This window comes from Leopardus geoffroyi, chromosome B4, assembly GCF_018350155.1.
Source record: "Leopardus geoffroyi isolate Oge1 chromosome B4, O.geoffroyi_Oge1_pat1.0, whole genome shotgun sequence".
NCBI lineage: Eukaryota > Metazoa > Chordata > Mammalia > Carnivora > Felidae > Leopardus > Leopardus geoffroyi.
This window is the reverse complement of record NC_059341.1, coordinates 35087230-35102318: the sequence shown is the minus strand read 5'-3', so window position 1 is coordinate 35102318 and position 15089 is coordinate 35087230. Positions and strand designations below refer to the sequence as shown.

The 15089-nt window shown below is 39.7% G+C and overlaps 1 protein-coding gene across 50 annotated transcripts in view; it reads left to right on the top strand.

The window, feature by feature from the left end:
- Nucleotides 1-15089, top strand: part of CACNA1C (calcium voltage-gated channel subunit alpha1 C) — a 757779-nt gene that overhangs the window by 611952 nt on the left and 130738 nt on the right. For all 50 annotated transcript variants that reach the window (XM_045465322.1, XM_045465309.1, XM_045465310.1 and 47 more), the window contains one exon: nucleotides 14699-14859. In XM_045465322.1, the coding sequence (XP_045321278.1) occupies nucleotides 14699-14859 (161 nt within the window). The remainder of the gene's footprint in view (nucleotides 1-14698; nucleotides 14860-15089) is intronic.

The window sequence follows — 15089 nt, the reverse complement described above, 5'->3', positions numbered from 1 at the left end:
TGGCCACCAGCTCTCTCCCTATGCTTTTGGGTAGCCCAAGGTAATACCTACCGGGTGGGGCAGTACAGTGAGGGTTTTCTTCTACGGAGTAAATGCTCTCTTCTGTACAGCTACGAAGAAAAGTCCTTTAAATCAGATCCAGCATATAATTCAAGGGTTGATATTTGTTGAATTTTCTTTGCCAGTCTTTTTGGCAGCACCATCTCTAGGAGGTTGTGAAACCCAATGTGTCTCCCTTATAAGATAAAGTCCAATTAAAATCAATATAATATGGACACTTGCTACTGTTCTGGCCTACTTCATGTTTGTGGAACACAGTGAGAAATGAACTGTAAGGACTATGGAATGCACATAGGATAACTACACTGTTCTGCTTCACAGGATCTGTAGTCTTCAGCCCCAGATCTGCCTTTCCAGCCTCACCTCCCGTGCTCCTCTGCACATAGTCTTTGTTCCCACCACATGGAATGGTTAATTTCTTGCAGTCACCAGAATGTTCCCTGTCCTCTCAGACATCAAGGCCTTTGCATGTAGGCTTTCTTCTACCTGAATCACTGTGTCCACATGTCTTCATTCAGAGAATTCAGATTTTTGTTAAGAACCTCAAATGTTACTACATCTACCACATTCTCTGCAAACTCTCCAGGAGAAGTTACTCACCTCTCTCCATTCTCATAGTGCTTTCTTCATTCATACCTCTATCACAGCACTTAACATACTACACTCCAGTTATTGGTTCATAGGCCTATCTTTTTCAATAGCCCCTGCATGCCTCAGAGAGCCTAGCTAAGTGCTGGTCCAAGAGTAGGCTGTCCATACATGTATGTTGAATGGAAGAATGAATGGATTTGTGGAATGGGGATGTGAATTTTCTCCCACAAAGCTTCTACATGCCAAAAATATTTGTTGTTTATGTTTTGTAATTGATCTAATCTTGCTTCCCTAGCCTCACCTACTGTGTAGCAGGAGCATAAATAACACTAAACTTTAGTCCAGCTGGGTAAATATAACCCACTGCTATACTTTAAATAGTCCTTGAAGGTGAAATGTTCAGTTTCTCATATTTCCATTTCACCAGCTTTTCTCCAGGATGGAATCTGGATACATGGGGGCAGGGAACTTCAAGATCCTGGGAAGTAAACAGGCCTTGGTGAGGGCTGCTCCTGGAATCCTTCTGAGTCCTCTGCCTATCTCCCCTGTATGATGGCTAGTCTGGGCTTCTCTCTGAACTGGCCCCTACTGGGATGCAACAATCCATCTAGTTTAGACATCTACCTCTGGAGTCCATGGGTCCCCCCATATTTTCATTTGATCTTGAAATCTCTACCTCTGCTCTCTGACCTCCAAGGTCTGTCAGTCCACTGACTTCAGCCACCTCCACACCTCATCTGAGTGCATGGACACTTCCAGGTCCTTCACACTCTGTAAACAAGCTACGGGAAACCCAGAGCACTATGGCAGGCTCACCTACCTACCCGCCTCCCACTGCTGTATTTGTACCAGCCTGAATAGAACTCTGAGTCAAAGACTGATGTTGTCCCAGGGGGCTGCAGACAGCCCCCCATACTATACCCAATGGAGGCCACCACTAGCCTCAGTGTCTCCGGGCTTCCCCATGATTATTTGGGTATTTCTAAAGCAACCCTCTGCAACCTCTTGAGACTTGGCTCCTGGGCTGAGAATTAAGTGAGGACTCTGATGTCTTATTTTCACCCTATTTCTGATACCTTCTTTCTCCCATAATTTGCTAGAACTGGAAAATGCAGGCCTTTCTCCCCTTCCTCTTTCTCTCAATCCAAGACCTCCTTTCCATAAAAAAAAAAAAAAAAAAAAAAAAATCTAGGGTCAAGTCTACCAGGCCTAGCTGGTACATGAAAAAGAGAGTTCTAAAAAAATATTTTAAAAACCCTTTTTCTCTCAGTGATGCTTGAATTTTACTGCTTTATCTTCAGTATCTGAAGAAGTGGCATATACATAATAGGAACTGAATTAATATCTGATGAGTGAATGAATGAATGAATGAATTGTCTTGCCTTAGTAAGACAATAGGCTTACACAAACTCAAACAAAATAATTTGACAGCCAAAACTGAGAAAGCATTCGTGTTCCTGACAGTTCCAAAGCTTCTACACAATAAGAGTAAAGGGATGTAAAAATCCATTTGAAAATATTTCCAAAATATTCTCATGACATGCAAGTGAATAAATCATAAATGAACAAATGAATGCATGAATGAATGAATGAACATGATCCAAAGGATTGAAAGAGAAATTACATCTTTATATGGACTCTGTCTAGTGAAAGATTATCCAGGAGACTGGGAACATTTTTTTACTCAGTGACCCATAGTGTAACCTGTGCTTTTGAAAAAGGAGAGGAACAGGACTGTGGTCCCCCTAAACCTCAGGGCTCTTTTCCAAGCTTTGAGACTCACCTCAACCTGCTGTCTGCTTAACCTCCTATATTCCAGCCATTTGATCTCTGGGAAGAGTTCCTCCCTCTATAGCTACTGTTCAAGATACAACAGAGACACAGAGAGAAGACTTTCTGTTCCCAAAAGGCACACTACTAGTAACTTGGCACTATCGTTCAACCCATTTTCAGATGAGGATACTGAGGCTGAGAGATGCAGATGGTCACCTGGCTTACATATGGCCAAGTGAGAACCCACACCCAGGTCCCATACTGCTAACCACTGTGCCAGACTAGTGATAAGGTTCTACCCAGGAGTACTAAACTCTATTTCTGCTCAGCTATTATATCTTAGGCATGGGCAGGTAGCTCTACAGCAGGGCTGTTGAATAGAAATATGTGAGCCACATAAACATTTAAAAATTTTTTCTAGTAGCCATGTTAAAAAGTAGAAAAAAACAGGTGAAAATAATCTAATATAATTTACTTAACCCAGTGTATCAAAAACATTATCATGGCAACATGTAATTAATATAAAATTTTTTGTTTCTTTGTGTGTGCTTTGGTTTGGTTTTTGCTTTTTGGTGTTTTTTTCCCAAATTTTTATTTAAATTCTTGTTAGCTAACATATAGTGTAATATTGGTTTCAGGAATAGAATTTAGTGATTCATCACTTACATGTAACACCCAGTGCTCATCACAAGTGCCCTCCTTAATGATCATTGCCCATATAGCCCATCCCCCCACCCACCTCCCTCCAACACTTCAGCATTTCTGTCTTTGAGTCTCTTATGGTTTGCTTCCCTCTTTTTCTCTTTTTTTCCCTTTCCCATATGCTCATTTGTTTTGTTTCCTAAATTCCACGTATGAGTGAAATCATATGGTATTTGTCTTTCTCTGACTGACGTATTTCGCTTAGCATAATACACTCTAGCTCCATCCACGTTGTTGTAAATGGCAAGCTTTCATTCTTTTTGATGGCTGAGTGATATTCCATTACATATATACATATATGTGTGTGTACATACATATATACATGTGTGTGTGTGTGTGTGTACACATACCACATATTCTTTATCCATTCATCAGACAGTAGACACTTGGGCTCTTGCCATAGTTTGGCTATTGTTGATAATGCTGCTATAAACATCAGGGTGCATGTAGCCCAATCTGTACTTTTGTACCCATTTGAATCTGTACTTTTGTATCCTTTGGGTAAATACCTAGTAGTGCCATTGCTGGATCACAGAGTAGTTCTATTTTTAACTTTTTGAGGAACCTCCATACTGTTTTTCCACAATGGCTACACCAGTTTGCATTCCCAACAACAGTGTAAAAGGGTTCCCCCTTTTTTTGCATCCCCACCAAAATCTGTTGTTTCCTATGTTGTTAATTTCACCCATTCTGACAGATATGAGGTGGTATCTCATTGTGGTTTTGATTTGTATTTCCCTGATGATGAGTGATGTTGAGCATCTTTTCATGTGTCTGTTAGCCATATGGATGTCTTCTTTGGAAAAATGTCTATTCATGTCTTTTTCCCATTTCTTCACTGGATTATTTGTTTTTTGGGGGGTGTTGAGTTTGATAAGTTCTTTATAGATTTTGGATACTAACCTTTTATCTAATATGTTATTTGCAAATATCTTCTCCCATTCCATCAGTTGCTTTTTAGTTTTGTAGATTGTTTCCTTCACTGTGCAGAAGGTTTTTATCTTGATGATGTCCCAATAGTTCCTTTTTGCTTTTGTTTCCCTTGCCTCCAGTGACATGTCTAGTAGGAAGTTGCTACAGCCAAGGTCAAAGAGGTTGCTGCCTATATTCTTCTCTAGGATTTTTATGGTTTACTGTTTCACATTTAGGTCTTTCATCCATTTTTAATTTATTTTGTGTATGGTGTAAGAAATGGTCCAGTTTCATTCTTCTGTATGTTGCTGTTCAGTTTTCCCAACACCATTTGTTGAAGGGTCTGTCTTTTTTCCATTGAATATTCTTTCCTGCTTTGTTGGAAGACTAATTGACCATATAGTTGTGGGTCCATTTCTGGATTTTCTATTCTGTTCAATTGATCTACATGTCTGTTTTTGTGCCAGTACCATACTGTCTTGATGACTACAGCTTTGTAATATAGCTTAAAGTCTGGAATTGTGAGGCCTCCATCTTTGTCTTTCTTTCTCAAGATTGCTTTGACTATTTGGGTTCTTTTGTGGTTTCATACAAATTTTAGGATTGTTTGTTCTAGCTCTGTGAAAAATGTTAGTGGTATTTTGATACAAACTGCATTAAATATGTAGATTGCTTTGGGTAGTGTCCACATTTTAACAATGTTTGTTCTTCTAATCCATGAGCATGGAATTTTTTCACATTTCTTTGTGTCCTCTTCAATTTCTTTCATAAGTATTCTATAGTTGTCAGAGTACAGATCTCTTACCTCTTTGGTTAGGTTTATTCCTAGGTATCTATCTTATGGTTTTTAGTGCAACTGCAAATGGGATCAATTCCTTGATTTCTTTTTCTGCACTTCATTATTGGTGTATAGAAACGCAAACAATTTCTGTACATTGATTTTATATTCTGCAACTTTGCTCAATTCATGTATTAGTTCTAGCAATTCTTTTTTGGTGGAGTCTTTTGGGTTTTCTACATAGAGTATCATATTGTCTGCAAATAGTAAATTCTTCCTTGCTGATTTGGATGCTTTTATTTCTTTTTGTTGTTAATTGCTGAAGCTAAGACTTCCAGTACTATGTTAAATAGTAATGGGGAGAACGGACATCCCTGTCTTGTTTCTGACCATAGAGGAAAAGCTCTCAGTTTTTCACCATTGAGGATGATATTAGCTGTGTGTCTTTCATATATGACTTTTATGATATTGAGGTATGTTCCATCTATACTTACTTTGTTGAGGGCCTTTATCATGAATGGATGCTATGTTTTGTCAAATGCCTTTTCTGCATCTATTGAGAGGATCATATGGTTCTTATCCTTTCTTTTATTAATGTAGGGTATCACGTTGATTAATTTGCAGATATTGAACCACCCATGCAGCCCAAGAATAAATTCCACTTGAATATGGCTAATAATTCTTTTAATGAACTATTGGATTCAATTTGATAGTATCTTGTTGAGAATTTTCACATCCATGTTCACCATGGATATTGGCCTGTAATTCTCCTTTTTAATGGGATCTTTGACTGGTTTTGGAATCAAGGTGATATTGGCCTCATAGAGTGAATTTTGAAGTTTTCCTCCCTTTATATTTTTTGGAACAGTTTGAGAAGACTAGATATTAACTCTTCTTTAAATGTCTGGTAGAATTCCCCTGAGAAGCCATCTGGCCCTGGACTTTTGTTTGTTGGGAGATTTTGATTACAGATTCAATTTATTTGCTGGTTATGGGTCTTTTTAAATTCTGTTCCAGAATATTCTCATAATTGTTTGTATTTCTGTGGTGTTGGTTGTGATCTCTCCTCTTTCATTCGTGATTTTATCTATTTGCATCTTTTCTCTTTTCTTTTTGATAAATCTGGCTAGGGGTTATCAATTTTATTAATTCTCTCAAAGAACAAGTTGTTGGTTTTTTAATATGTTCTACCTGGTTATTTTGCTTGTTTCTATATCATTCATTTCTGCTCTAATATTTATTATTTTCCTTCTTCTGCTGGCTTTATTTGCTGTTCCTTTTCTAGCTTCTTAAGGTGTAAGGTCGTTAGGCTATGTATTTGAGACTTTTCTTGCTTTCCAAGGTAGACCTGAATCGCAATATACTTCCCTCTTAGGACCACCTTTGCTGCATCCCAAAGGTTCTAGATTGTCCTGTTTTCATTTTCATTTGCTTCCATGTATTTTTTTTATTTCTTCTCTAATTTCCTCGTTAATTCATTCATTCTTTAGTAGGATATTCTTTAACCTCCATGTATTTGGTCTTTCCAAATTTCTCTTGTGGTTGACTTTGAGTTTCATAGCATTGTGGTCAGAAAAGTTGGATGCTGTGTTCTTTTGTGCTTGTTGAAATCCGATTTGTGACCCAGTATGTGATCTATTCTGAAGAATGTTCTATGTGCACTCAAAAAGAATATGGATTCCATTGCTTTAGGATGAGTGTTCTGAATATATCTGTTAAGTCCTTGCAGTCCAATGTTTTATTCAAAGTCACTGTTTCTGTGTGCTGATTTTATGCTTAGATAATCTGTCCATTGTTGTAAGTGGGGTGTTAAAGTCCCCTACTATGGCTACTTCAGCTTTCTTTTGGCGACCATTACCATGATATGTGGTTGTCCATCCCCTCACTTTCATTCTACAGATTTCTTTAGGTCTAAAATGAGTCCCTTGTACACAACATATAGATGAGTCTTGTTTTTTTATCCATTCTGATACCCTATTCTTTTGATAAGAGCATTTAGTCTTTACATTGCATTAAGTCTGTACATTAGCATTTACATTTAGAGTGATTATTGAAAGATATTAATTTAGTGCCATTGTGTTAACCTGTACAGTTGGTGTTTCTGGTGATGTTCTATTTTCTTTCTGATCTTTGGGGGGTTTTTTTGGTATTTTTTCCTCCACTCAAAGAGTCCTCTTTAATATATCTTGCAGGGCTGGTTGGGTGGTCACGAAATCCTTTAATTTTTGTTTGGGAAACTCTTTATCTCTCCTATTCTGAATGACAGCCTTGCTGGATACAGTGTTCTTGGCTGCATATTTTTCCCATTCAGCACATTGAATATATTATGCCACTACCTTTTGGCCTGCCAAATTTCTTTGGACAGATCTACTCTGAACCTGATCTGTCTTCCCTTGTAGGTTAAGGACTTTTTTTTCCATTGCTGCTTTTAGGATTTTTTCGTTGTCTATGTATTTTGTGAATTTGACTATGATATGTCTTTGAGATGGCTGGCTTTTGTTGAATTTAATGGGAGTTCTCTGTGTTTCATGAATTTCAATGTCTGTTTCCTTCCCCAGAGTAGGGAAGTTTTCAACTATAATTAACTCAAGTAAACCTCCTCCTCCTTTTTCTTTATCTTCTTCTTCTGGGACTTCTATAATATGAATATTATTATGCTTTAAGGAGTCACTCAGTTTCCTAAGTCTGCATTCATGATCCAAAACCTTTCTTTCCCTCTTTTTTTTTCACCTTCATTATTTTTCATAATCTTATCTTTTATATCACTGATTCATTCCTCTGCTTTGTCCATCCTCATTGTCATTGCATTCATTTGGTTGTGCATCTTGGTTATTGCATTTTTTATTTCAGCCTCACGAATTTTTAGTTCTTTTATCTCTGCAATAAGGGATTCTCTAGTGTGTTCTATGCTTTTCTCAAGCCTAGCTAATATCCTTATGATTATTGTCCTAAATGCTGGTTCAGACATCTTACTTATATCTATATTGATTAAATCCCTGGTCATAACTTCTTCCTGTTCTTTCTTTTGGGGTGAATTCCTTTGTCTTGTCATTTTGTCTGGGTCACTAGTTTTGGGGGGGGGGATTATCAGAAAAGCCTGCTCCTATATTCCTGCTCCTGAGAGTGATAGAAGAGGTCCACAAAAAAAAGAAAGGAAACTAGATCCTATTTCCCCTAGAGCTGAAGCTTTTGCAGCATCCTATGATCAGTAGACTTGATGCATGCAAGGGGTTTGTGCTGGTCTTCTGGGGCTGTGGCCTGCTGCACTGAATCTCAGACTGACTTGTCCTAGTAGAGATGCACCTACAAGGTACAGGGGGCAGAGCTTAGTGTAAGCAACTACAGCCTCCACTTGCTAGTGCTGTTTTGCTCACTGAAGTTGATCAGTGCTGATGGGTGGGCTAGGGTAGGGGGAATAGTGTCACCCCACTCTCTTGTCCCCGGAGTGGGGAGTTCATGCCCACCACTCTTCAGAAAGCCCTCACAAAAGAACAGACAAGCACCTCTTTTGTGTCCCTAGCCTCTTCCAGATCCCTGCCTTCACCCTGCCTGCGACCGAGCTGTCTGTCTGCCAGGTAGAACAGTACTCCTGTGTTTTATCTCAGGCATGCGGCTAGGTTTCAAAATTACAAATTTTAGAGATCTGTATGGCTCAAACACATGCTGATCCTCTGGGAGAGGGCCTAGCCAGGTTTTTGCCATTTGCTGGTTTGTCTCAGAAAATGGTCACGAGATCGTGTAGTGGTTCAGAGTTTATGGTAAAGAACAGCACAACTCCAGACAAAGGTTTGTTGTCCTTAGGCAGTGTCTTTTTTCCTATGCTAGGGAACAGGGCAGCACATTGGTGCTGCCACTTTTTTTGTCCCTAGAGGGGACATGCCACCACTCCCAAATGCACTCCAAGCAGGGAAACTGTTTATCTCTGTGCAACCCAGGGAATTCTCAGACCATGCTGCCCACTCCTGGGTCTCTACCTTCCTTCCCCACCAGAGCACCACCAAGCCCACCAGGCATGACCCTAGCAATGGCACAGACCTTCAAAATTTCAGCTTTCCAAGTGAAGGAAGCCATAGAGAGAAAGACAGATACCATATGTTTTCACTCTTATGTGGATCCTGAGAAACTTAACAGAAACCCATGGGGGAGGGGAAGGGGAAAAAAAAGAGGTTAGAGTGGGAGAGAGCCAAAGCATAAGAGACTCTTAAAAACTGAGAACAAACTGAGGGTTGATGGGGGGGGTGGGAGGGAGGGGAGGGTGGGTGATGGGTATTGAGGAGGGCACCTTTTGGGATGAGCACTGGGTGTTGTATGGAAACCAATTTGACAATAAATTTCATATATTGAAAAAAAAATTCAGCTTTCCACTGCACTGCTCTCCTTTTCCCAGACAGTGGTTTTGGGGGAGAGTTTTTCTTGTACAGTTCCCTTCGTGCACTTTCACTCTTTCCTTCTCTTTCTTTCTCTTTTGCTACTCTCTACAAGATCAGAACTCTGTCCCCATTGTGGCATCTGCAACTCTTCTCTCCCCCAAATCAACTCTCTGCAGCTCCTGTCTTCCACAGTGTGGCTGTTTTCTACCTCTTGTTGTGCAGTTTTGCTCTCTTAGCCTTCAGATATTGGGTGTTCATGATGGTTTGATATTTATCTGTGTTTGAGGGATGAGGCAAGCTTAGGGTCCTCCTAGTCCTCTGCCATCTTAACTCCTGTTTAATATAAAAATTGAGATATTTTACATTAATTTTTGTACTAAATCTTTGAAATACAGCGTTTATTTTACACTTACTACATGTTTCAGTTTGGATTAGCCAATTTCAAGTGCTCAAGAGCCACATGTGGCTAGTAGCTACTGCACCAGATGGGGTGGCCCTAAAAGGTCTGAGAAGATACAAAATGGCAACCCTCTAGTCTAGATTCTACAGTCCACCGATGTTGTGTGTTTAAGGAATAGCAAAGCAGGGCAATGGATTGAAAATGTCATGAAAATTATCAAAGTAGATCTGGAATTATTTCAGTCTGCTGCTAGGATTTCCACTACAGATGCAAGAAGAATGTATCTTCGTACTTTCTGCCTGATTATGGCAGCCATGATTGAAGGGGAGCATACAGGAGAAAAGCATAGTAGTACAGGGGGGAAATGGAGAGGGAATTTTTGCAACTCAGAATAACTTTGTAAACAGTGAAGAGCCTGTTTTACTCTTTAAAAAGATTCTAAAATTTAAGTTTTAACAAAATGTCCTGGTCATTTTCTCAGTTTAACAATGACAAATAAGACAATTTGAATTTCCAGACATTTGCAATACAGAATGATACAAAGTCATGGTTTATTTAAAAGAAATATTAGAAGAGAAACTTTAGAGGAAACTCAGCAAATTATAATCAAGTTATAATGTTCAGGCAATATTAGGGGATTCCTTTTGTAAGCCAAGTCTCCACTTTGAGGAATTAGTTACAATAACGAATTTTGCAACATTTGGGCATCATGGTTCAGAATAGGATTTAAACAGTTAGGGAACAAGTTATTTAGAAAGTCTTATGCAACTTGCAGGGATTAATCAGATAACCTGTAAATCCAGATCTTGAATTTACAGAGTTCTGAAGTGAACCCCATGGGGTTCTAAAATCTGGAAGGACTGTCTTGCCCCATCTTCAGTGAAATGAGCAGCAAGGACAAGGCACATATATAAAATTTCCTAATCTCTGATAGTCCATTTTAAGTTACTTACATATAGTATAAAAGAGTTAAATTTAATCATTTTCTGTGTTGCTTGTTCCCAGTTAAAGAAAAGATAGGAACTTATTCTAGCCACTAGAAAGAGCCTGAAATGTCCACCATTTTGCTGTTGTCTACTCTTCTAGATGCCTGACAAAAATTATATGCCAAGCAAACTCTTAAAAGAGTAACACTGCCCTTTCCTCACCCCCACTTTCATCCCTGGGTCACAAGAGCTCCAGGTTCTCAAGTCTTGTCTTCAGCAAGACGTTAGTAAATCTGCATAGAGTTTGTCTCTGCTGTTCTACCAACCTATCAGCCAAATGTCCTTACCATGTGAAATGGACTGCACTAAGTACTGTGGGTCTATAGCAAAGTGTAAGACATAGTCTTTTTCCCTCAAGGATCCTATGATCTCACTGGAGAGGCAAGAACCATATACTAAAAGATAACTGACAGTATGGGGAAATGAGAAATCATTTCTTTTGGGTAACCTTTGCTGGCTCCTCCACCCCTGGCTAGGAGGCCCTTTGGTGTGTTCCTGTGGCACCTCTGTGAAGCTTCCCTTGGTGGTAAGCAAACTCTTTCATTGCTTACAAGGGTCTTTAAGCATGAGTTTTATGCAAAGACTGTCTATCCTGTTAACTGTTGAATATCTATTACCTATCCCATGATAGGTGTTTAATACTTATTTCCTTAACGTATAACTAAAATGAGTAATGCAGACAATAAGTGTGACAGGAGTACTAAGTCTGGGAAAACTAGAAAATTTCACCACAGAGAAGCTGGGACTTGAGCTAAGCCCTAAAGAATGGCAGGACATAGGAAGGGAAGGTCCTGGCAGTTGTGGGGACAGTCCATGTAGGTGGAAAGGCAAGAGTAAGGCCCAGAATTAGGAAAAGGTAAGGTGGATCCCAGGGTGAGTGAGCGGAACTTTCCCATGGGGATGCAATGATACAGAATTTTGAAGAAGTAGATTAGGCACATTCATATCCACCTTTCTGTCCTATGTCTACATATGGGAACTTCTATTTCTAGAGTAAATGACTTTTGTGCTTAGTGTGAAAGGAACATGAATAGCAGGCAAATTTCTCCTCCCTATTTTATCATTTAATTTCTATATCCTCCGTGTGTATGTAAACACACAAATAAATTTACACATTCTAATAAATCATTACATTTATTATACAGTAGGAAGTGTTGCCAGGAAACCAGTTGTCAAGCAAAGCTATATTTTGAAGAGTGGGAGGTGTATAATTATCTTTAAATACTTTCTCTGGATAGTAATTACCCCCACCCCCACCCCAGCCCAAATCCATGTGACTCCCCTGAATGGATGTGCATAGGAACAGCACATTTAACAGCCACTACCCTATCCGACAGCCACTCCTTCAGCGAGTCAGGCAATTCTAGACCCATGGGATAGGCCTGACTATGTGGTACCTCGTACCCCAAACTCGGGACAAGAGGAACTTAATTAAGTTCTCAGTATTAAACTGACTCCAAGTCCATTTTTATATACTGTAAAGAAATGCAAACTTGATTCTTTGGACTATGAATCACAATTATCAGTGATTTCTGTAAAATAAAATTATATCTATTTAAAATATTCTTTGAAACTACAGTGTAAGCTATTTAAGACCAGATAGAAGTTTGTCCTGAAAATTCATTTTTTAGGAAAAAATTGCACCAAATTTTTCTACAGTATTAATAACCACAATAATAGGGAAGAATCAATGTCCTGTCCTGTCAAGATAAGACTCCTCAGTACTGAGAGCTGGCAAACTCCAGAGGACCACCAAGAACCCCTTGTCCCACTCCTTTGCCCCTCTCCTCAGCCTCCCTCATCTTCATTCTTACCCAGGGTGGTATGTCTAAGAAGATGTAAGCCTCCCTACGTGCATTTCGAAACCTTAATTTTCTGACTCCAATGCATTTCTTCTCTATGCAGTGAATTACCCCCAAGTAGCATGTAAGTATCCCCTACAAAGAGATAGCACACACTAGAGATGGCATTCAAGTATCCATGATGAGGTAGGGTCAGATCAGAACACTATGTGATTAATTCTTCCTTCCCTCCCTGTTCTGCAAGCCAAAAACTAAGTTCTGTCTGCAGTTCTGAGGAAACAGTTCTCTTCTTAAATGTACTTCTCACTTTTCTAGTCTCCTAATAGACTTTAACAAAGATTTGGTAACAGGATTTTCCACAGACAGTAGGTAGAAAATACAGAGTGAAAACATAAATGAAATCAAGCTGTCTTGAAAGTCAGTTTGGGGGTGGGTGGATGAATCCATAGCAGCAAGGATCTGCATTTCTAGAAACGTAGAATACAGATGTGAATACAGATATTCATGGACTATTGTTCCAAGATGCTTCTTTGTTCCTTCCCTGCCTTCTTTATTACCCACACAGGGGCACTGCCTTCTGACTGCCTGTTGGGTCTCTCTATATACATGACCTGCAAGCACTTCAAATCTATTTCCTGAGCTGGGCGCCCCTACTTTCCCCTCATAGCAACCTCCCTGCCCAGAGCACTGCTTCTCCTTGTCTGTACCTATATTGGCTAGAGGTGCCACTCTCCAAATCACCCCAGCTAGAAGTTTTGGCTGTCTTTCCATACCTTTCTCTCTTACCTTACACATCCAGTCAAGCTCAAAGTCCTATTGATTCTGCCTCCAAAATTGTGGAGTGTCAACTCAGTGTCCTCTTTCCCACTAATAAAGCTACTGCCTTCATCTTCTCCAGCCCAGATGGTCAAAAGAATATTTCTCATACTACCTCTGATCTAGAAGTTGTTTTGTTGTTTAGTTGGTTTTCTAAAATCAAATTCCATCATTCTCTCTCTGGAAATCATTAAGGTGGCCTCTGTAAGTCTCCCTCCCAGGCACTTCTCCATGATCCCCTTCCTTCTCTCCTTTGTTGCTACTGTCAGCATTTATTAAATGTTTGGTCAATGGAACTACCAAACATAGCTATGTATTTTCTCTGTATCTAATAAGGATGAAATTTGGGAAAGCTATAAACTCCTGCACCATAGAATTTAAAAATGTGAGTGACTCCTTGGTTTAATCTAGCTTAATGGTTCTCAACCATGGTTATAGATTAGAACCCTCTGGGGAGCTTTAAAAAATACCCAGCCCCCAGAGAATCAGATTTAATTGATTTGGAGTTGGAGCCTAGGTACTAGTGGGAGGTTATGATTGTTTTTTTAAGCTTCCCCAGGTAATTTTATGTACAGCCAGGTTTGAGAATCATTGACAGAAGTCCCTAACCAAGAGACCAAAGGAACATTTTAAGGACCATAGCTAAGCTTCCAGGGGTCCATGTGCTGTTGTATGAACTAGTATGCAGAGATGTGTGTGTATGTATGCGTGTGTGCGTGTATGCTCTTTTCTGAACAGAGGATCTAAACACTCATCAGAGTCTGAAAACATTCCATAACCCCATAAAGGCAAAGAACCTCTGATCCAGATTCAGCCCTTACACTTTACAGATGAGGCAGCATCTGGGCGAGAGACTGGGCTGGGGTCGGGGGAGAACCAAATCTGGCTCTGCCACTGTGTGATATTAATCATGGTATTCAACCTCCATGGCCCTTAATTTACTCCTCCTCAAAATCAGGGTAACACCTGCTTTTCAGGGTTATTTAAAGAATTAAAGAGAAGGCATGGAAAGTGCCTAATATGGTAACAGGCATAGATGAAGTTTCATTAATGGTAGACATTACTAGTCCTATTCCTACCATCACTACTAATAATTCTCCTAATACTTGCAATATAATTTTGAATAATGCTATTATTATAAAAAAAAATCTATTTATACCAGATGCAATATATGGTATATATATATATATATATATATATATATATATATATATATATGGATTTTATTGATCTGCACAACAACCCTGTGAGCTTGGCCCTATTCCTATTTTACAAATGGGAAAAATCAAAGCTTACAAGGGGCAGGGCTACACCTGAGGCCACACAAGTGACAGATCCTGGTTAACTTGACATGAAGCTTATCTGTTTGCCACCAGATTGTATTGCTCTGGTGAGGCCAAGTCTATTAAGGGAAGAAAGGAAACCACTATGGTACCTTTCATATTGGAAAAAATCTGAATTTCACAGTCACCTCCCTCCCCATCCCTCTCTCCTTGCTCCTTTTCCAGCCGCTACTGGCGTCGGTGGAATCGGTTCTGCAGAAGAAAGTGTCGTGCTGCAGTCAAGTCTAATGTCTTCTACTGGCTTGTGATCTTCCTGGTGTTCCTCAACACACTCACCATCGCCTCAGAACATTACAACCAGCCCCACTGGCTCACAGAGGTCCAAGGTGAGAGGCAGCCCCTGGCACTATCCTGCTTTACTCTTGTTAACTTAGCCCTAAATCCCAGGGAGGGAATGGTCACAGGCACAAGGTTGATGGGAAAGTTGCCAGTGGCTGTGGCTCTTGGCAGGCACCATGCTGGAGATACCAAGGGCCTGACAGCTTGCAAGCCCCATAGTAAAATGTGCAACCTCATTATAAACAGATGTGGCTCACCTGTGTAGGCCCACACCATC